Raw genomic sequence first — 23298 nt, 5'->3', positions numbered from 1 at the left:
TTAGGAGGACCTGAGTTCAAATCTCACCTCAGACATTTACTAGCCATGTGACCCTGGGCAAGTCATATAATCCCAATTTCCTTAAACATCTGGGACCATATCCTGATCTATATCTTGCCACTGGACCAAGATGGCTCTGGAGGAGAGAGTGAGGTTGGTGACCTTGCACAGCCCTTCCTCACTTAAATCCAATTCAGTACAAGTCATGACATCACGCTGATGTCATGGTCCTCTTCGAGAACGAAGGACAAACAACAACAACCAATGCTGCCAAATGAAATATTTGTGAAAGCACTTTATAAACTCTAAAGCATCACACATACAAATGTAATTATTTGGTCATGTCATGGATGTGACCCAGGGTTTTCAAAGAGAGTGCTGTGCTCCTTGAGAGCAAGTTGTGTCAGTTGAACCACGTTAGCTATGGTCCCAGTGACTACTACGTCTCTGTTATACTAGAACCAAGTTAGCTAAATAGAAAGTGGCTTCAGGCCACCAAGTGATGATTAGTAGGCCAAGAAGGGAGAAGTAGGGTTGGCAGTAGCAAGTCTTCAAACATTTAAAAGTACCAAATGGCTTTCAGACCTATAGGATGCCCTTCCATAGCAATGCTGGCCAAAACGTGAAGAAGGAACAGAGGGTACTACTAAATGTGTTGGTTTGGTTTGTTGTTTGTTTGTTTTTACCATTGACTAATATTACTTTAACTGTAACACTCTCGATATGTGTTCTCTATCCAACAACCAAGGAGTTAAACACCCTCCTAGAGGGAACTGAACCATATCCATAATGACAGTCTCACGCTAAATGACACCAGAAGGTACTATCATGATGTTTAATGCAAAGCAAAAAATTTCTGAAAGACAAAAATAGAGAAGACGAGCAAACAGTTATTTCTGGCAAGTGGACAAATTTGTAATTACCTGGAATGGCAGCTGCTCCGTGAGAGACATGATCCAACAATCTAAATCACTATTAATAATACATTGCAATCTTAAGTTTTATTGGTATGCACATGAATGTATTAAGTTATTTTGGTATACATAAGTATCTGTTTACATATTTACATATGCTTTGTTATTAATATGCATAATGTTTACACTTAAAATCTTTTCTCCTCTGAAATACAGACATTAGCAGAGTAATTGGATAATCTTTCCTAAAACAAAGAAAAAATTGAATAAAAACCATGGATAACAAAAATCCAAGCTTTTCAAAATACAAAAACCTGCACTTAAAACATGAAGAACTAGTGATAAGTTCATATGTAGCTCTTGGGAGTAGTAGATGGACTTCAGTGAATGATGTTAATTATGGACATCTGGGTTACTGAGTGTACTGATGTAATGAATGAACCAATATTTCTCTTATCAGCAAAGCTGAAACGCTAGATATGGCCCCTTGGTTCCAACATGTTCTCAAATTCCTTTGCTTATATTAAAAGAATTTTGGAAGACCTGGCACAGCCATTCTAAAATTGAGATTCCACTTGTTTTGATTCATTTTTAGGAAGAAGACCATGAGGCTGGCATTACCAGTGAAACTAGTGGGATCCTGGTAATTGTGGTAGTTCCCCGTCTTCCCAGAGATTCCGCAATTGAGTGGCATGTCATCGCAGTGGTGGATGAGCCACTTCAAAGAAAGCATTTTGTATTGGAGAAGAAGTCTGAGGGTTGTCTAATAGAGTGTAAAGCTGTAGAATCCATTTCTACTTCCTGTGCCTCCATCTCCATTTCCCTGAGGTGGATGTCATCCTCTGTTTCTTTACCTGATTTAAACCGGGCCCTTCGAGATTTGGTGGCTGTGTTCTTACAGGCCATGGGAAGACTATCTGGAGACAAAGGAGTGATGCCACTGTGCTTTAGGATTTTCTATAAGAAAGACAGCATCAACATCACAGCTCTGCATACAGGTATGGTAACTGGGAGAAGGGAGTGAATAACTTTAACACATAGTCTATATCCTAGCTTCTTAAACTGTGGGTCGTAACCCCTGAATGTGGGGGTTGCAAAAAAATTTGGCAAAAGTAAAAGGTTATGTCTAATGATTTTATATATCTGTATACCTGGAGTCATGTAAAAATTTCTCAGGTAAAAAGGGGTTCTGAGTGGAAAAAGTTTAAGAAGCCCTGATGTACAGCATCATCACAAAGAATGAATGTGTCACAGCATAGAAGTCTACCATTTATTTGAAAAAACTATTGGTCTACAGAGAAATTTTATATTTCCCCTAAGGCCATCTATAGAAGGCCACTTGATTAAAAGTTCCAGACCAAAAGTTATGTTTTATTGTACACAGGTTATAAAGGCAAAAGAGATAGCACATTTAGCCAGTAAATGGCATGAACGTTTATTTTAATTCAATTAATTTTTAGCGTCTGCAATGTATATTGTTCTGGGTGCTAGAAATTTAAAGATTAAAAAAATGATAGCCGAACACAACTACCAAACACTCTTCACACAAATCAAATCAGATCTAAATAATTGGAAAGATATCAATTGCTTATGGATAGGCAGAGCTGATACAGAAAAATGACAATACTGCCTAAATTAATTTACTTATTCAGTGCCATACCAATCAGACTACCTAAAAATTATTTTAGAGAGCTAGAAAAAAATAACAACAAAATTCATCTGGAAAAACAAAAAATCAAGAATATCCAGGGAAATAATGAAAAAAAATTCACAGGAAGGTGGGTTAGGGGTACCAAACCTAGAGCTTTACTATAAAGCGGCAGTCATCAAAACTATCCGGTACTGACTAAAAAATAGAGTGGTAGATCAATGGAATAGGCTAGGCTCAGGAAATGCAGTAGTAAATGACACTAGTAATGTAGTGTTTGATAAACCCAAAGACTCCAGCTTCTGGGATAAGAACTCAGTATTTGACAAAAACTGCTGGGAAAACTGGAAGATAGTATGACAGAAATTAGGCATAGACCAACATCTGACAACTTATACTAAAATAAGGTCAAAATGGATACATGATTTAGACATAGGTAAATTAGGAGAGAAAGGAATAGTCTACCTATCAGATCTTTGGAAAGGAAAACAGTTTATGATGAAACAAGAGATAGAGAATATTATAAAATGCAAAATGGATGATTTTGATTACATTAAATTAAAAATTTTTTGTACTAACAGAAGCAATGCATCCAAAATTAGAAGGGAGGCAGAAAGCTGGGAAACAATTTTTGTGGCCAGTACTTCTGATAAAGGCCTCATCTCTAAAATATATAGGGAACTAAATCAAATTTATAAGAATCCAAGTCATTCCCCAATTGAGAAATGGTCAAAGGATATGAACAGGCAGTTTTCTGATGAAGAAACCAAAGCTATCTATTCCCATATGAAAAAATGCTCTAAATCTCTAATGATTAGAGAGATGCAAATTAAAACAACTCTGAGGTACCACCTGACACCTATCAGATTGGCTAAAATGACAACAGAGGAAAATAATAAATGTTGGAGAAGCTGTGGGAAAATTGGAACACTAATGCATTGTTGGTGGAGCTGTGAACTGATCCAACCATTCTGGAGAGCAATTTGGAATTATGCCCAAAGGGCGATAAAGCTGTCCATACCCTTTGACCCAGCAATACCACTTTTGGGTCTTTTTCCCAAAGACATCATGGAAAGGGGAAAGGGACCCACATGTACAAAAATATTTATAGCTGCTCTTTATGTGGTGGCAAGGAATTGGAAGTTGAGGGGATGCCCATCAATTGGGGAATGGCTGGACAAGTTGTGGTATATGAATACAATGGAATACTATTGTGCTATAAGAAACGATGAGCAGGAGGAGTTCAGAGAAACCTGGAGGGTCTTGCGTGGGCTGATGATGAGTGAGATGAGCAGAACCAGAAGAACATTGTACACGGTATCATCACCATTGAGTGTTGATCTACTGTGATGGACTATATTCTTCTCACCAATGCAATGGTACAGAAGAGTTCCAGGGAACTCGTGATAGAAGAGGATCTCCAAATCCAAGAAAAAAAAAAAAAAGAACTGTGGAGTATAGATACTGAATGAACCATACTATTTCTTTTGTTTTTGGTGCTGTTGTTTTTTCTATTTTGAGGTTTTTCATCATTGCTCTGGTTTTTCTCTTATAACATGACTAATGCAGAAATAGGATTAATGTTATTATGTGTGTGTGTGTGTGTGTGTGTGTGTGTGTGTATAAAACCTATATCAAATTACCTGCTGTCTAGGGGAGGGAGGAGGGAGGGGAGGGAGGGAGAAAAATCTGAAATTGGAAAGCCTGTATAAACAAAAGTTGAGAACTATCTTTACATGTAATGGGGAAAAAATACTTTATTAATTAAAGAAAATAATAAAAAATATGATAGCCACCTGTCCCCAAAGAGGGTAGTTCACAATTTTCACAAATGAAAATGGTGAAAATGTTTTATCATCACAGGACCAGTTCCATGAGGAGCACAGGTTGACCAAATGGATTTAGAGTTTTCCCTTCCAATGTAATCTAACATTCCTATAGAATGTTCATACCAAACTCCCCAACATAGTTTTTCATCATGTATGTAACTCTTGTCACAATAGGTATATTCCTGAAAAACTATGTTAAGTCAAAATTATATTTTAAATGCTGTTGGGGGAGCTTGCTACTTGACTCCTTTGATAACACAAAGAATCTTAAAGTAAAGTGGAGAAGCATACCCTAATGTATTTGTTGTGTACCAATTTGAATATATTGAGTTTGAATATTTTATTTGAACATATTGAGTTTGTTTGAAACAGGTTTCATCTTTTATTTTTTAATATGAAAGGCAAAATCCAGTCACTGGTGCATTGTGAATTGGAAATCTGGGTAGAATAATAACAGTGCCCTCTAATTTAAACTTTTCAAAACACTTTGACATGCATTATCTCATTGGATGCTCACAACAACCCTAGGAAATAGATTAGCATTGGTAGTATTAGCCCCAGATGAGGAAGCCTTTACAAGAAGAGCTTAGAGAGTTTCCACAAGGTTACATAGCTAGATCAGACAAAGCTGATCTAGAACCCAAGCTTTCTGACTACTAGTCCAGGACTTTTCTACTTTGTCACCACTGCTGCAAATGCTAACTGAAAACAGACACACGGAAAATATAGATAATGATTCTTTGTGTATGCCATTGGAAACTTTGAAATAGGTTCATAAAGGAAAGAATAGAAACTATATTAATAATTTCAATATTTAATTTGCATGAGTTTTGAGGGGGTATTTTTTTTTGCATTATAGCATAGTTAAGCATCTTGTTAGATAGTTTATTAGAAGCAGCCTGGTATAGTGGGATAGGGTACTAGACTTTAAATCAGTAAAATCAAAGTTCAAATGCAGTCCCTGACATTTATTAGCTTTATACTGTTTCAGGCAACTCCCTAGGACTTATCTTTAAGGAATCTTATCTAGATAGAACAGTTGCCATCTGCTATAAGTGAATGGAAGTTCCTTCCTATACTGTCTGAGGAAATCATAAATCTTTTGCAAATTTGCATAATCGAGTTAACTAAAATCCAAAATAGCATCAAAGTACCACCCTGTGACAGTTTTGGATGGGAAGAGACATATTAAACATAAGTGTTTGTAAAAGATCATGTTTTACTTGCTTGATTTCTAAAAAAATTGTAGTTATATTTCTTTTACCTGCATACACATTGAGGAAATAGGGGAGGAATAGGGAAGGAAAAAGAGGTCAGACCTGTGATTTCATTGACATAGAGAATTCCAGTGAGGAAACTCTCTCAACCAATTTTGTTGTTGTTTAGTCTTTTCAGTTGTGTTTGACTTTTCGTGACCCCATTTTGGGTTTTCTTGGCAAAGATACTGGAGTAGTTTGCCATTTTCTTCTCCAGCTCATTTTATAGATGAGGAACTGAAGTAAACAGGGTTAAATGACTTGCCTAGGGTCACACAGCTAGTAAGTATCTGAGGCTGAATTTGAATCCCAATCTTCCTGACTCCAGGATCAGCACTCTATCTGCTGAGCTAACTAGCTGCTTCACTCTCAACCAATGCAAATCAGTAGATGTCTGGGGCACTAAGATGTTAAGTGACTTGTTCAGGGTCACCCAACCAGTAATGTTTTAGAGACTGGACTTGAACTCAGTTCTTTCTGACTGGAATCAGGCTTTCTCTGTGCTGTGCTGTGCTGTGCTATGCCACACACACACACGCAAGGATGTGGACAAGGCATTCTCATGTGTTCATGGATATTGGTGAAACAACTGATCCATATTAATTATCTGACATAAACATTAGCCCCTTAAGATTCTAGTGTCTTCTTTTCCCCCATTTAACCTGAAGCAGTATTCGAAGGAAATTCAACTTGACATTGTTTAATAGATTTAAAACACAAGAATAGAAAGCAATGAAAATGTGGCACAGAAACAAGCTTTTCTAATTCAGGAAGGAAGGAATGAACATATAGTCTGACAGAATGTTGTTGTTTTACTCTGACTTGTTTTAGGGAGAAAAGGCAACCTGATAAAATATATTTGTTTGCAATTCGCCTGCTTGATCGATGACGTTCCACAGATCTTATAATATTCTTTGAATAAATTATGCTTGTCTTTTTTAAAAGGAAATTTGCAATGCTTAAATGCTGCAGTTATGTGAAGGTTGAGAGGAACTGTGCTGAACTGCATGTTGTACTAATGGCATTGGGTGCAGAGTGAGTCATCATGGTTTTTATTTATTCATTCATTCCTAGATCCTTTTAAAACTCTCAGAGGCCCTAATGACCACCGTCATTATCATCAGTGAGACATACTTTCTGTTGAAAAGGCAATAGGCATTAAATTTAAAGGCAGCACTAAGTTATCAGTGAAGAGGACTTGAAAAAGAGCAGCATCCATATTTCTGGCTGTAACACACAGAAAGGTGATAGAGCAGATGTCAGGCAAGCTTTTTCAAAGTTTGTGACTTGATAGATTTGTTTCTCCAGATTGACCACACATGAGATATTAAAAATATGAACCAGTTTCCATGCTCTGGTTTAGCACCAGGAGGTAAAGTTATCAGGAATAATATGGAACAGAGTATGTTTAAGTGTTCCATTAATCTATGACTCCTGTATTAGGAGTCATATGAGTAAGGCATAGAACCTGATGCTTAATTGTGTCAGCTACCTAAAGACTTCTTCCCAAATAAAGGGGTAAGCTCACAATTAGCTGACATTTGAAAAGCTGAGAAAGCTAGTGGGAATACTGATTCTGCATTTCCCCCTCTTTTTATTCTGCTCTTTGACCTTTGTCATTCTGAAGCCAGAGCTCATCAGATACTGGCAGGAACAGCCATCTCTTTCTATCACCCTCACTCTCCCACAGCTACACCACTACTTGGCCAGTGGAGAGATGCTGTTGGAAGAAATTAGTAGGAGAGGAATAAAGTGGATAAAAATCTTCCCCTCCCCCCACCCGCTATCATGGAGAGCCTAGAAATCTGAGTACCACAAACAGACTGCTTTAAGCTTCATTATTTATCATGCTGTTTTTAAATGGACAGATCTTGAGCTGACCCAAAGTGTCTAATCATTGTGTGTGTGTGTATGTGTGTATATATATAGATATACATCTGTGTGTTCAAATCTATATTATGTATATAATGATATTTATTAGTGTTTGTAGCTAAATAGGATGGTCTCTTGATCAGATGTGTAAGCTAACTTAGAGCTTGGAGAAATGCAACTTCTTCTAACACCAATTCCTAGTTTGGTTCAAATATCATGTTTTCACTGGCTCCTTAGTGATTTCTCAAAGGCTAGAAAATTTTTCTTCTCTTGCCTGCAGTCTTTTTCATTTATTGACACTTAAAAAATGAAGTTATTTCCTTTACCTCTTGCCTTTTTTTGTCATCTGCATTCAAAGAGGTGACAGGAATTGTATTTTATAGGGATAAGCTATATACACACACACACTAGAGTATATGGACCATTCCTCTTTGAAATACAGTAGTTATATGTGAACTTATGTTTTGGGAGAAATGCTCTGTAATTTACCTTTTTTGGGATAAAGTCTTGTTGACATGACCCTCAACAATGAGGTCTAAGCATCACTCACTTTCCTTAGGAACACTGAATGAAGTATAAGAATGCATCCAAATATATTCTTCCTTGATGTCATCTCAGCGGAAGATACAACGATGCTTCAAGTCTTTGTTTTGTGATAATTAACACTTAATCACGGTGTGTTCTTTAACTCATATAATGCTTACAACATCTCTGTGAAAGGGATTAACTTTCAAATATGGATTGGAGTAGATGGCCCCTAAGGTCCATTCAAACTAGGTGATTTTCTTGTATAGGTGACTTCCATTTACTATTAACAGAAATAGAAAAGACAGGAAGAGAAACCAGTTCAAAGGTAAATATTAGTTCCATTTTGGATAAATGATACAATGTGCATACCCTTTGATCCAGCAATATCACTGGTAGGTTTATATCCCAAAGACATCCCTAAAAAGAGAAAAAGACCTATTTGTACAAAAATATTTATAGCAGCTCTTTCTGTGGTGGCTAAGAAATAGAAATCAAATTTTGAAGAATTTAAAGAACCAAGCAACAGTGCATCCAAGTAGAGATATCCACCAAGCATCTGGAAATAAAGGAGAGTGATAAAATCTAGAAATATAGATTGGGGAGTCATTGGCATAAAGGTGATCATTGAAGCTTTGGCACAGTACAAAGAGTCAGAGGATTTGGGATCAAGTCCTCCCTTGTCACTCAGGCGATTTACTTAGCATGCCTAGGCCTTAATTTCCTCAGCTGCAAAATGAGGACCAGATGGCCTCTCAAGTCCCTTCCTGTTCTAAATCCATCCTAAGTGGGTATAATCACCAAAGTAGAAAATGCCGAGAAAGAAGAAAAGTGAGAAACAAACTTATGTGGGCAGATGCTATTTGACACTCCAGGTATGTCAGCAAGTAGTTACTATAAGGCAGAATTAATTATTTGGGTCTCCATACACAGTGCTTATGTGATTTGGGATTGTGAGAGCCAAATAGGCCTCATTGTTATCGGTATCACTGAATCTTCTGTCCCACTAGCTTGACAGATTTTCATATGATCCAAAAAAAAAAATCTCTGCCCTCACAGAATCATGACAGGTCCCCATGGATAATTCAAATGGTTTGTTCCTGCCAATATACAACTATATACAAGGATGAAATATTTCTCACATCTCCCAGAAACTTATTGTAAACATGTTATACAGGATGAAGGTGTTAGACTCAGGCCTAGGCTGGGTTTGAGGGCATTTTGTAGAGAAGGGGTCCTAATAGTCTTAGATATAAATTTCTAAGAAGAAAAGTAGAAATATACCAATCCACAGTACTGGTATATCCTACTTTAAAGAAAATGCCATATGCTAACTTAGCAAACAATAAATTAGAGGGTGATTATTTCATTACAAAAAGATTCACTGGAGGGTGTGCTATAGTCACAAGTTTGCCTAGTAGATTTAAAGTAGGACTGGGGGTTTTTTGGTTTGTTTTTGGGTTTGGGGGGGGTGTTTTTTTGGTGTGAGGCAATTGGGGTTAAGTGACTTGCCCAGGGTCACACAGCCAGTAAGTGTTAAGTGTCTGAGGCCGGATTAGAACTCAGGTCCTCCTGAATCCAGGGCTGGTGCTCTATCCACTGCGCCACCTAGCTGCCCCCAATGTAGGACTGATTTTGACCAAAATCCAATTTACCTTCAAGTTTTAAGACCTATCTATTCTTTCTGGGAGCATCAATAACATCATAATCCAAGGTGCCAGCTATCCATTTGTAATAAAAGGAATTATTTTTAGTGGCGTAAACATAAGCACACCTGATCAGCCATGGGTATAGCCAAGAGACATCAGTAATATGCAGTGAAAAGTGTTGTATTGCAACTGATCTAAAACATTACCTCCAGTCCAAATGGTATTTTATTGCAATGGAAAATGGGCTATGAAAATATGCACCTTTCTTTTCTACCACTCTGTTATGAATGGGATGGGCCACCATGAAAGTTACCTACTGGACAGAAAGTGAAGTTTCAGTGCTAATTCTTTGGTTTTTAGTATAAAAAAGAAAATAATAGGGTTGGGGTTTTTTTCCAATTTTATGGTTTAGGTAGAAGAACTTTGCTTCTATTTCCAAAAAAAATTTAAAAATAAAAACAAATAAAAGCCAACTACAATAGTATTAGGGGAAATGTATTAGATTGTAATATATGCAAGCTATTAGGCAACAATGACTTGATTCACTGTGATATTTAAAATGACATTTTAAGAGACTAAAATAGCTAAACTTGGTCTTGATATAGCATTCAGCAGCAGCAGCAGGTTTGGGAAGCTTGTAGTTATTGCCCAGAGTCCAATCAAACAACCTATATATTAAGTGGCTGTTAACATTCTGGCAGCAGAATTTCTTACACCAGCTTCCAAGGTTGCACAGTAATTACAGCCACTATAAGTCATTTTGCAGCATATTTTATAGAAACTTTTCATGCAAAATTTCTAGGAAAGAATATTTCAGACTCACCTTTTATGGGAACTTCCAGGAATACTGTAAAATTCTTTAAAATGAGTGTTTACCACTTTCATTGCCTCTAGTTTAAATATATCTGGCACATGTGGTTTTCATACAGTATATCAGTGGATCTTCTTTTTTTGGATAGACCCTCTGTTCCCCAGCATTGCTTGTTTATGTTCCCACTGAGCTTCCATCAGAACAAAATAAATCCAGTTGCCTTTTGGCTGCTCAAGGCCAGCCTAGCAGCTAAAAAAAAAAAATTACTTCTTCATAGCATCTTGCTTGTCCTATCATGGGTCATCACAAGGTGATAGTTTACAGTTCTAAGACCAGAACAGTCAACAAAGAGAACTTTATTTGACTGTCTACCAGCCAATTTTGATTCATCATCTCAATTCAATTTAACAGATTTTTTTGTGGATCTGTTTATGTAAAAGACACCAGGCTATGTGGTCTTGGAAATGTTTAAGATAATACAGATTCCCTGCCCTCAGAGAACTTCAAATCAGGTAGGGAAAAGGAAGAAATGAAGAGCAATGATGATAATAAAAAGTTAAAGTACTTATTTGTATGTGACAAGTTCAAACACAGTGCTAATGGGGGTGTGAGGGAAAGATACCATGCCACAGATAGCTTCAGGGAAGATACGGTATTTGGCATGAACCTTTTATGGATAAGAATCCAACACACAGAGTTCAGGAAAATGCCCTCCAAACAGATGATACCACATTATCAAGGGCACAGTGATCAGAACAAATAGGGCATATTTAGGAAATGGCAAGCAGTTCAGTTTGACTGCAGCATTTGAAGGGGAATACTAGACTATAACAATGAGGAAGTAAATTAGGGCCAAACTATATAAGCATCTCTAGTTAAAGAGTTTTGTCTTATTTCTGTAGGGGATGAAAAGCTGTTGACGGTTCTTGAATAGGGAGCTAAGGGAGAAAAGAAGTCAAGGGAATAGATCATGATTGACTAAACAGGTGTTAATGGTAAAAGCAGAAAGCTATTAGTGAGATAAAAGGAATAAGATATGGATACTGATGGTGGTCAAGGGAAAAGAAGAGCCAGAGATTACTGAGGTGCCAAACCTGAGTGACTGGAAGGAAAATAGGATGATTCATGAGAGCAAGGAAGAGAAGAGAGGGAGTAATTGTGAGGACTACAGAACAAGTTTCCATCTGGAACATTCTCATTTTAATTTTTGCTAGGATATCTGGGTGTGGTTAACAAGTAAGCATCTGTAAATGTATACCTTTAGTAGAAAAAAACTATAAAAGACAGCTACAACTATAGAGGTAATTGTTTTTCAGTGAGCTGCTGAATTCTTACACCAAGCAAGATTTCAAAGAGGCAGATATTGTTCACCAAAAAATGTTTGCCATGTTCACAGAAGATTTTTGTTGTTGTTCAGTCATTTCTATTATGCCTGACTCTTTGTTACCCTGTTTGGGGTTTTCTTGGCAAAGATACTGGACTGATTTGCCATTTCCTTATCCAGCTCATTTTACAGATGAGGAACTAAGGCAAAGAGGGTTAAGTGACTTGCCCAGGGTCACATTAACTAGTCAGTGTCTGAGGCCAGATTTGAACTCAGGAGCGTGAGTCTTCCTGACTTCAGGTCTGGTACTCTGTTCACTGAGGCATCTAACTGCCCCCATGGAAGATAGCCTCCATGAAATCCAAATGACAAGATTCCTTATTAGTGGTGAGATTTTCTAAGCTCTTTTTTAATTGCAAGTGACATTGCATTATGACCTAGATAGCACTCTACCATACTTCCTTAGGGAATTTTGTAGCTATATGTGAGACTGGTCAATCCATCCATACTGATAAAAAGCAAATGAATATAAAAATACATTGTCCAAAGGAAAAAGGAGAAGATTGAGCTAGATCGTATTTGGGAAAATTAAATTGTTCAATTCATTCAGTAATCTAAACTGCTTCCTACAACAAATGTCTATCTCTTTAACACCAGAGTTTCCCAGTGTTGCTATGTGGTTGCAAATCATAGAACATCATGATTTCAGAATAATCTAAATTATAAGTGATCTAAAGAACAATGAGAAGATGTGATATAACTAAGAAGACTGTAGTGTACTGCCTACTAAAGATTATTTGCCAAGAGAAATAGCATAAAGACCCTCCAGAGGAGAGGCTCAACCTTTATTGTGTCATGGAGCCATCTGGCAGTCTATTGAAACCTACGGACCCCTTTTGAAAATATTGTTTTTAAAAGCATAAAATAAAATACATAGGATTACCAAGGAAACCAGTTATATTGAAATACTGAATATTGAAATATTTCAGTAGTGAAATAGTGAAACCAAAATAGAAAAAAAAATTTCACAAGACCTAGGTTAAGAAACCCTGCTATAGGGGGCAACTAGGTGATGCAGTGGATAGAGCACTGGCCCCGGAGTCAGGAGGATCTGAGTTCAAATCCAGCCTCAGACACTTAACACTTACTAGCTGTGTGACCCTAGGCAAGTCATTTAACCCCAATTGCCTCACCAAAAAAAAAAATAGTATAAAAAAGAAACCCTGCTATAGAGGAAATGTAAGACCAGAAAATTAGATAGGTTGATCATGTTGCAAGATTGAAAAGAACAGATAAGAGAGAAATGGGCCAAAGACAGAGTCTTTGTGAATACCCACATTTAGGGGTACCTAGAACTCTCTCCCTCCTCCTCTGCTCCTCGGTAACTTGGTATTTCTCACAGAACAACTTAAACACAGACTTGTAAGCAGCATACATACATGCATTCATATAGACTAATCACTAAGATATTACATTTTTCCTGCAAACCTCACCAGAATGCAATCAAATGTTTAACTCTCTCACAGTTACTTATTAACCTGAAACCTATCTTAATTGACCATTTTAATTACTATCTGCCTATGATCATAATTATCAAGTCAGTTACCAGCTTGTATTATCTCCCATATGGTGATAGATTGAATTTATAAGATAAAGGAAATAATTGAGTCAAGAACTATTCCAAATTTTCAAGTATAAGAATTCCCTTTAAATTTATGCTAATCTATAAATCATCCTCATTCCTTTAAAATATTGGGTTAGAAATAATCTGCCCATCATGAGCATAAATTTTAAAAGAAGTCATTTGGAAATCACTAATGTACAGAAGAAGGATGAGGAAAACAAATTTGGTTCTATTTATAAGCAAGCTGGGTAGAGGGAGAATACCATCAGTTTCTTCCTGAAATTTAATATTCAGAGGGGATGATCGGTATGTAACACCTGGATTCCTCTAACCTACTTCTAGGGAAATGTCCAAGGAGTTCATCTGATTCTTGGCCTGTTGTTGTTCAGTCACATCTGACTCTTTGTGAACCCATTTGGGGTTTTCTTGGCAAAGATACTAGAGGGGTTTGCCTTTTCCTTCTCCAGCTCACTTGATGGAAGAGGAACTGAGGCAAACAGGGTTAAGTGGCTTGTCCAGGATCACACAGCTAGTAAGTGTCTGAGGTTAGATTTGAACTCAGAAAGATAAGTCTTTCTGACTCCTCTCCCAGCACAGTATCCCTTACATCACCTAGCTTACCCTTGGTCTATAACCTTTGTCAAATGTCCCATCCTGAAGTTTAACTTCAAATTCAGTACAATAAAACATTTACTTGGCAGTTTATCTAATTCAATCTACCTCCTTTCTCCCCTGCTAATGAAGTGAATCTTGTCATCTTTTTTCAGTTTATTTCTCCTACCACTCATTTATGAAGGCCAACTGGACCACTGCAAGCTTTGCCTGATTACACTCATTTCTGTAAAACTTGCATCACAGAATACAATTCCTACTTTGAAATTCATTTCTATGCTTAAAGAACAACGCTGACCTTTGGCTTTGGGAGCTTTCTCATTTGTGTTCCTTTTTTCTTCCTTTTGGTACAAGTAGAGTTTATTTTTGACAGCAGAAATAAAATTTCCAAAAATTTTAGTAGCAGAATCTATTCTTAGAAAGCCATTTGAAACTTAGTATTTTCCTTGTTTCCAACTCAGTTTTGCCAGAATCATTTCCATGCCTAAAACCCATTCTTATGCATTTATTTAGGTGTTCATTTTTTTTTAATTTATACCCTAACTTTAAAGCAGATCTTTAGAAAATAGCTTACCAGACATTACTATAATTTTGTTCTTCTATCTCCCACCCATTTAATAAGGGTAAATGGTCTTTTTTTAATAATCCTTTTTTCCTTATATAATGTAGCCATTACAAAGGCAAAAGTTTCAGAGCGAAAATGTTGATGTTATTAACATTGTACATAACTTTTTTTTTTTTTTTTTGCGGGGCAATGGGGGTAAAGTGACTTGCCCAGGGTCACACAGCTAGTAAGTGTCAAGTATCTTAGAGCGGATTTGAACCCAGGTACTCCTGAATTCAGGGCCGGTGCTCCATCCACTGCGCCACCTAGCCGCCCCCCTGTACATAACTTTTAAGACACAAAAATAGCTGTGAGGATGCTTAATATGCCATATATAACACAGGCTAGTCTAAGTAAGAGAACTTATATCCCCATTTTATTGCCTGTATAATTCCTTCAGTTCAGTTAAATTTAATGATTTAAGGTTCATCATATTTTCTGAGATGTCAGGTTTCACTGTGGGCCATACTAACATTACAAAACTGATCACTAAAGATGCCATATTACATCATTTTCCTTTTCTCATTTAACTTTTTCTCATCAGCCAAGGAAAAAGAAGCCAGCATACCATTGGGCATGTCTAAAGGGGTTGGTGAAGTGGAGGCAGGCTGCTTGTAGGAGATAGAATGCCTTCTTCCACACCAGAAGGCCTAGGTTCAAGTTCCCACCTGTGGCTTTGTGATCCCGGGCAAGTCAGTAAACCTCAGGGCCTCAGGCAGTTGTCTAAGACTATTTTTTAGACAGAAGGTGTTGATCAACATAAGTGGAAGAAGTTCTTCACTGAGTTCCTCATTTATATAGATGAAATCACAGGTATAGTTTTTGGGGTTTTGTTTTGTTTTGTTTTTTTGTAAAAGTGTGTAGTGGGCTTCATGCATTCCTAATATTTAATATTTTAATTTTTTAAGAGTTCAGGAAAATCACACCATCTGAACTGCACAGAGAACCAAATATATCTTTTGACGTGAACAGCTGATATCTTCTTATAAGTGATATCTTCTCCCTATGGATGTATATTTGTGTGGGTGTTAGTGTGAGTGTGTGAGGATGTTATGGCCACCACCTAATTGTCTTTATGAACTTATCCCTTGCTTTTAAAAAAGTAACAGATATGGTTCACTCCAGAACATTCCCCAATCTTTTCAAAGCTTAAACATTGGTATATGTTTAACCTTTCCCTCCTCTCCTCAGATTTCATTCCCATCTCATAAGAGGAATAACTCTTCTGGGACAGACCAAATGACCCATGTAGTCAATATTAAATCTCATCACTGCTCCACTGCCCCCCCACATACACACAATACACATGTAATAAACATATAAAATGTTTTGAAAGTTGGCTCTTTGAAAGCTGAAGACTTAAAATACACAAAAGAAAACTCTTCATTTGACTGGAAATAAATGTATTTCTCATTAGACCATGTAAACTAACTTATTTCTAGCTTGATCAAGCTAATCCATTAGATCCTACAGTTTCTGAAATAGCCAAACCAGGGCAAATAGGGAAGAGCACTATACTAGGCCTTGGGTGAGAAACAAAGTTCAAATAAGACATGATCCCTGCCTTCGTGGTGCTTGTAGTCAAGTAAAGATATATAATGTATATCTAAATAACTAATGCAAAATTAGACATGGCTTAAATGTGTGATAGTAGCACAAAGTGCTATGTGTGGTTTGAGAGGGAAAAGGTAATCACATTTGATCCTCCCAACAAACCTATTAGGTAAGTGTTTTATAGGTAAGTATTTATAGATGAGGAAACTGAGACAGATAGCAATTAAGTGGCTTTCCCAGGGTCATGCAGCCAGTAAGTGTATGAGGCTGGATTTGAACTCAAGTCTTTCTGACACCAGATCAAGTGGTCAATCCACTGTGTTACCTAGCTGTCGTATTATATGATCTATGATCCAATGACAGTTGCCTCTTTGCCCCCTTTGTAATTCTTCACAAAAGATACTCTATCTCCTAAATCTAAGCATTTTCACTGACTGACCCCCATGACTAAAATTCCCTCCTCATCTCCACCTTCTGCCTGCCTTATAATCCTTACAATTCCTACTTTCTGCAAGAAAACTTTTCTGATTCCTCTTAATATTATTGCCTTCTAAGATTATCTCCAGTTTGTCCTGTATATAACTTGTTTGTACATGGTGGTTTACTTGTTGTATCCTTCATTAGACTGTGAGCTCCTTGAAAACAGAAACTGTTTTTGCCTTTGTTTACTTAGCACAGTGCCTAGAAAATTGTAGGTACTTAATAAATACTTGTTGTCTTTATTAAGGATAAGAGAGAACCTTTTTTGGAAAGGGTAAGATTTGGTTGAGTTTGAGGAGGGATAGAAATTCAGTGGACGAAAACAGAAGACCCCCTTTAGAAGTTCTCTAGTCCAATCCTCTCATGTTACAGATGAGGAAATTGAAGCATGGGATGAGATAAGTGACTTTTCCAAGGTTACACAGGCAGTAAGTCATAAGAGACAAGATTTGAACCCATTTCCTCTAAAATTCCAGCTTTCTTTCTACCATGCCAAGTCCCAGAGCAAAGCATGTGATATAGATGTGGCGATGTAAAAAAGTTTGGGGTTAAATGTATAAATCTAAATTGTGACTGTATCAGCAGGATTAAGTCTTGCCTTTGTCATTAAATTCTACAGATTTACAATAGGAAGAGATTTCAAAAAGATGTCAGACTTACATTATGCTGTTACCTTGGAACATCATGAAAATGGGGGAACATGTTCTGGTCTTGGCTTTTTTGTTGCTGTTATTCATCTGTTTCGGTTGTATCCAACTCTTTGTAACCCCATTTGGGTTTTCTTGGCAAAGATACTGGAGTGGTTTGCCATTTCCTTCTCTAGCTCATTTTAAATGAGGAAACCAAGGCAAGCAGGGTTAAGTAATTTTCCGGGGATCACACAGCTAATAAGTGTCTGTGGCCATATTTGAACTGAGAAGGATGAATCTTCCTGACTCCAGGCCCACTACTCTATCCCCTGCACCAAAGCTTCTTAAACTATGGGTTACAACCCCATATGGGGTCGTGTAACTGAATGTGGGGGTCACAAAAAATCGGCAACAGTAAAAGGTTTTATATACCTATTTTATTTTATATATCTATATGCCTGGGGTCATGTAAAATTTCTCAGGCGAAAAGGGGTCATGCACAAGTGGAAAAAATTTAAGAATTCCTGCCCTACACCACCCAGCTATCCTGGTCTTGGCTTTACTACTTAACTTACTCCACTGAGGAAAAATGGAGCAAAAATTGGCTACCTATCTCAGTGAAAGGAGATAATGTATGTGAAAGCATTTTTAAGCCTTTAAACTTATATACATACACATGATATTATCTTTAGTAATTTATCAAAAGCTATGGCAGAAAATCTGAATTCAAACTCAAAGTATTTGAATTAAGTGGGGTAGTATAGATGCAGTCTCTTTTTTATATCTAATACTTTATATTTGTGATAAAAGGACAAGGAAATGCTTCTTTTTTTTCTGTTCTCATAGAGGAAGAGCTTTTCTTCCCCTCCCCGCCCTTTTTTTTCTATTCCCAGGCCCCTCATTTCTCAATTTCCTTGGCCTGAAGGTACAAGACAGCCCTGGGCTGAAGATACCAAACCTCATTATCTCTTTAATTTTGTTCCAACTTCCAAATGTAAGAAAAAGGGCCAGTCAGATGTGCCCCACCTTCCAGATTTCTGGCAGTGCTCTGAAGTGAAACACCACTTCTCTCTTAGAGTAGAAAAAAATATTTCATGTTAATATCACTAGAAGAAGAATTGATTTTTTTTTCCCTACTCTCTTCTTTGCCTCTTTGTCTCAATCAAACTTGTGAGTGTATGATTATAATCATCAATGGACTGTGATATTTCTGCTAGAGATCTTACAACAATGGAGAGCCAATGCGTCTCCAGGGCCTAATAGGTTTGATGATGTTAAGGCTACTGCAAGGGAAAGGAAGTAACTACGGTAATGCCCCCAATTTCATGACAGATTGGGCCGTTTGTCTTATTGGTAGTATACTCTGTCATCACCAACTTAAAGAAGGACAGTCTATTTTTTCAAGATAAAGATTATATTTTATATTGGATCAGTGTGTTTCATGGACAAAGGAAGGTTTTTTTAGGATTATTAATATTGTTATTATTATTATTTCAGAGAGCTAAGAATGACTGATGGACTTGCAATTTACTACTTGGATGGTTTTATATATTCAGTACCATAACTAAACAAAAAGATTGGATATAATCATACTAATGAAATGTGAATAAGCTACTCACTTTTTAAAGGTGTTTTAATTCTTGAGGGACATATGATGGTAGCATATAGAAGAATCAATTTATTTAATCCAATTTGACAAGCATTTATTCAGTACTTCTTATGTGCCAGGTACTATAGTAAATGCCCAACCTATATTCCCTACTCTTTCCCACTGTAGCTTTGTCCTGAAACAAATAATGAGTCTTCCCCCAGAATAGAGGCTCTCTTCTCACTGATATCCTTTCCCACATTGTTTAGAAAAGAAGGATCTTAATCAGTTTTCCCAGAAATCTCAAATCCTAGGTAGATCTGCCATTACTTGACAGACCTCTCTATTTCTATCAATAGTTTCATCTTTCCAGTCTCTCAGGTTCATAATCTTGACACTATCTGTGACTCCTCATTCTTCCTTAATGCCCCACATAGCCAATCTGTTGCCATACCTTGCCAATTTTTACTTTCCCAACATCTCTTGCATCCAGCCCTTTCTGTCCACCTTAACTTGAGACCTTATCACCTCTCACTCTGATTATCACAACGGCCTCCTAATTGGTATCCCATATCCCTTAACCAAGTATCCCAACATTCCAATCCATCCTACATACTTAAAGCACAGATGTGACCAGGTAACTTCCTTGCTCAGGTGCTTACTAGTTCTGGTAAGTTACTGTTAGTTTACTAGGTGTATAACCCTAGTCAACTCACTTAGTCTCTGTCCCAATTTCCTCTTCTGTGAAATGGAGATAATAGCACCTATCTCCCAGAGTTGTAATGAAGATCATATGAAAAATTATTTTAAAGTGCTTTGCAAACTTTAAAATGATATATAACTGCTAGCCATTTTATTTATTTATTATCAAATATAAATTCTTCTATTTAACTTTCAAAACCCTATACAGTCTGTCCCTAGCTTATCTTTCTAGGATCATTGGGCATTATTCCCCCTCTTAAACTCTGCCAACCAGGTAAACTGGCCTTCTCTCTATTCTTCACTCACAACACTTTATCTCCCCCATTACCATATAAATTCATTGCAAGTAGGGATTGTATCATTCTTTGTACTTGTATCCCAACTGCCTGGCACATAATAGAGGCATAATAAATATTTATTGGTTGATTGATTTCTTGCTTCAACCAGATGTGTAGCTATTTACACATAAGTACAGAAACAAAAGAATTGTATAATAAGAAAATAATGTGAAAATAGTTTCCATGGCATCTCTAAGACAGAATGCATAGTCATACAAAAGAGATGACTAGTATTCTACAAGGTTAGCTTTAGGATTCATAACACTACTACCTAACTTAGATTATATTGTCTATATAGGAAACGCTTGTCCATAGAGGATATGAAGGGGAATGATATATGTCTGGAAAGATAGATTGGCCTTAAATATCAAAAAGAGGGTTTTTCATTTGACTCAGAGGTAGTAGGGAGCCACTAGAGTTTATTGAGTATAGGAGTGACATGATCTCAGATGTATACTTTAGGAAAATCCCTTTAGCAACTCTGTGGATGGTAGATTGGGAAGGAGAAAGAATTGAGGAAGGGAGATGAATTAGGAAGCTATTGGGATAGTCCAGGTAAGAGGTGATGAGAGCCTGAAATAAGGTAATATGAGTTGAGTAAGGGAGATGAATATTGTGTTATTATTAATAATAGCTGTAAAGCTGTTCTGTCTTTCTTTAGCTATTAGAAGCTACTACTTGGAAACCAAATGAGACTTTTAAATGGGTTTAGATACATTATGATACTGTACCACCAGTTTAAAATAGACTTTTGTCAAACTTTCTTTGTTGTCATTATTCATTCTCTGCAGATGAGAAGAGATATGAGCCTTATATTCTTTTCTGGCTGTAACTCCAATCTGTCATTTTTCTCTTCCTAACATCTTCGGAACAGCAACCAAGTCTGAAAAGGTGGAAATGGGACTCAATTTAAAATAACATTCCCATTTTCTCCACCTAGCAAAATCCCTTTCCTGTTATCGGTTTTGAAGGTCTCTTTTGTAAAATTGCTCAGGAAATAAGATGAGAAAGTCATAAAACTCCTGATGGACCAGAGCCTCACTCTCTTGTGAGGAAGCCTGTGAAAGCATCCTGTATGAAAGAAATGTGTGGGCTGCGGAGTAGAGCAAGCATCTGGCCCAAATGAGTAGTTAACATGGATGAATGAAATGTATGTATAATCAAATAGTGCTTTACCATTCAGCAATGAGAAAGAAAAGAACTTTACTCTCCCCAGCTGGGATCCTTTCACTCAACTCTAGTACAGTAATTGTCTCTGTAAAGTTAACCTCAGTTGTGGTTCATTCTAGAACATTTAAATTACTGCTCTTGGCACGGTACAGTAGCCATGGTATCCAAGGTAACTGAAATTTGTTTGCCTTAATAGTCCAACCTAAATTTATTTTTAAAAACTCAGTCCTAATGGACAGAGGCACAGAGAAGCTGAGTGATTGCTCAGGATAACAGCCAATATGTGTTATAGGCTGTACCTGAATTCAGGTTGTCCTGGTTCCATGTCTAGCTCTTCTACTACAGCACTATACTTCATCATGTTAAAAATTTATTTCTTTCAACTAACAAAAATGTATTTTCTTTTCCTCTGACCTCCCTCTCTACTGCCCCCTTCCCATGGAAAATAAGAAAGGAAAAAAACCTTATAACAGATACCCATAGTCAAGCAAAATAGATTCACATATTGGCCATTTCCAAATATATGTCGCATTCTTTACCTTTAGTCAAGAGGGGAATAACAGTCTTTTTTTTTTTTTTTTTTAGTGAGGCAATTGGGGTTAAGTGACTTGCCCAGGGTCACACAGCTAGTAAGTGTATATTAAGTGTCTGAGGCCGGATTTGAACTCAGGTTCTCCTGACTCCAGGGCCGGTGCTCCATCCCCTGTGCCACCTAGCTGCCCCGGAATAACATTCTTTATCAACAGTCCTCTACAATGAAGATTGGTCATTGCATTAATCAGAATTCTTGAGTCTTTCAAGGTTGTTTTTCTTTATAATGATGTTGTTATTGAATAAATTGTTCTCCTGGTTCTGTATACTTTACTCTGCATTTGGTTCATACATGTCTTTAAAAGTTTCTTTTAATCTATCCCTTTTATCATTTCTTATAGTACAGTATCTGTCCTTTACTCTGGCACAATAGTATTCTACTACATTCATATACTATTATCTGTTTGACCATTCCTCATTGATGGGCACCCCTTTAATTTCTAGTTCTTTGTTATTTCAAAAAGAGTTACTATAAATATTTTTGTATATATGGGTCCTTTTCTTATTTCTTTGATCTGTTTAAGGTATAGGCCAAGCAATGGGACTGCTCGATCAAAAGTGCAAAAGAACTCATTTTCTTCAATTGTCTAACCTGTGTCATATGTGTGTCAAATTAAAACATGAAATACATTGCTTTTTTAAACAATTGAATAGACAAACTTGCTTGGATGAAGGGATTGGTCAAAATCTGAATAAATACATTTGGGTTTTGTTGAAAATATTATCAAATAGTGCAGCTTGGAAATATAGATATTCATTTGTTTTTGTGGCTAGTTAAATTTGTTGAACAGAACATGGTATTAAGAAGGCCAACCAGTGATGAAAAGGGGTACTGGGCAAAAGTATAGATATATGAATGAATGAAAGAAAAAATGTTTATTGAGCACTTAGTATATGCCAAGCATTATAGTTAAATACTAGGGATAAGGAGGGAAAAAGCAAGACAGACATTGTTCTCAAGGAGTTCACATTCTAATTGGGGTAGACAATACATAAAAGAAAGTTCAGCAGCAGGACAGTTGAAAAGTCCTGAAAGTCCTAAATGTGCAGTAGTAAAATGGTTGGCTAGGCCTAGGGGTCCTTAGGTTATATCAGTAGTTCAAATGATAGGCAAGAGGGGTCTGCAAAGCTTAGAGTCTGGACAGATGGTAAAACCTGGAGGACCTTGGGAGTCAGTGACAGGGCAGGTGGTAACATTCTCATGGGAAGGAAGACAGTTGGTGACTCCTATCTCATCCAAGTGATGTGAGCAATCAAGTTGGCCATATTCAATCCAGGAGATTCTAGCTGGAGGAATGGGTGAAGGAAGAAGGCAAGATGGGATGGCACCCTCTGTATTCAAGAGCCATCCTGGATGGCAGCTAGAGGTGAGAATTGGGGGCAGAAGACTGGGAGAGAACTACTGAGGTGGGAACAAAAACTTAAATATCTTACCACTCTTTTGTCATTAGAAGCCCCTTTCTGTACCAAACTCAGCATATTCATTCATTAAATCAATAAAGTTATTGAATACTATATATGAAATGTTATATTATTCACAATTTCAGATAATACATTAATACTTCAGTATACACATGA

The 23298-nt window shown here is 37.0% G+C and overlaps 1 protein-coding gene across 3 annotated transcripts in view; it reads left to right on the top strand.

Annotated features, from left to right (window-relative positions):
• The window catches only part of DPH6 (diphthamine biosynthesis 6), a 443945-nt gene that overhangs the window by 379771 nt on the left and 40876 nt on the right, over positions 1–23298 (top strand). For all 3 annotated transcript variants that reach the window (XM_043990141.1, XM_043990143.1, XM_043990144.1), the window contains exon 14: positions 1510–1912. In XM_043990141.1, coding sequence (XP_043846076.1) covers positions 1510–1912 — 403 coding nt within the window. The remainder of the gene's footprint in view (positions 1–1509; positions 1913–23298) is intronic.

This window comes from Dromiciops gliroides, chromosome 2 (assembly GCF_019393635.1).
Source record: "Dromiciops gliroides isolate mDroGli1 chromosome 2, mDroGli1.pri, whole genome shotgun sequence".
In the NCBI taxonomy this organism is placed as follows: Eukaryota; Metazoa; Chordata; class Mammalia; order Microbiotheria; family Microbiotheriidae; genus Dromiciops; species Dromiciops gliroides.
Note: the sequence above shows the minus strand (reverse complement) of the source record. Positions and strands in the feature narration are given on the sequence as shown.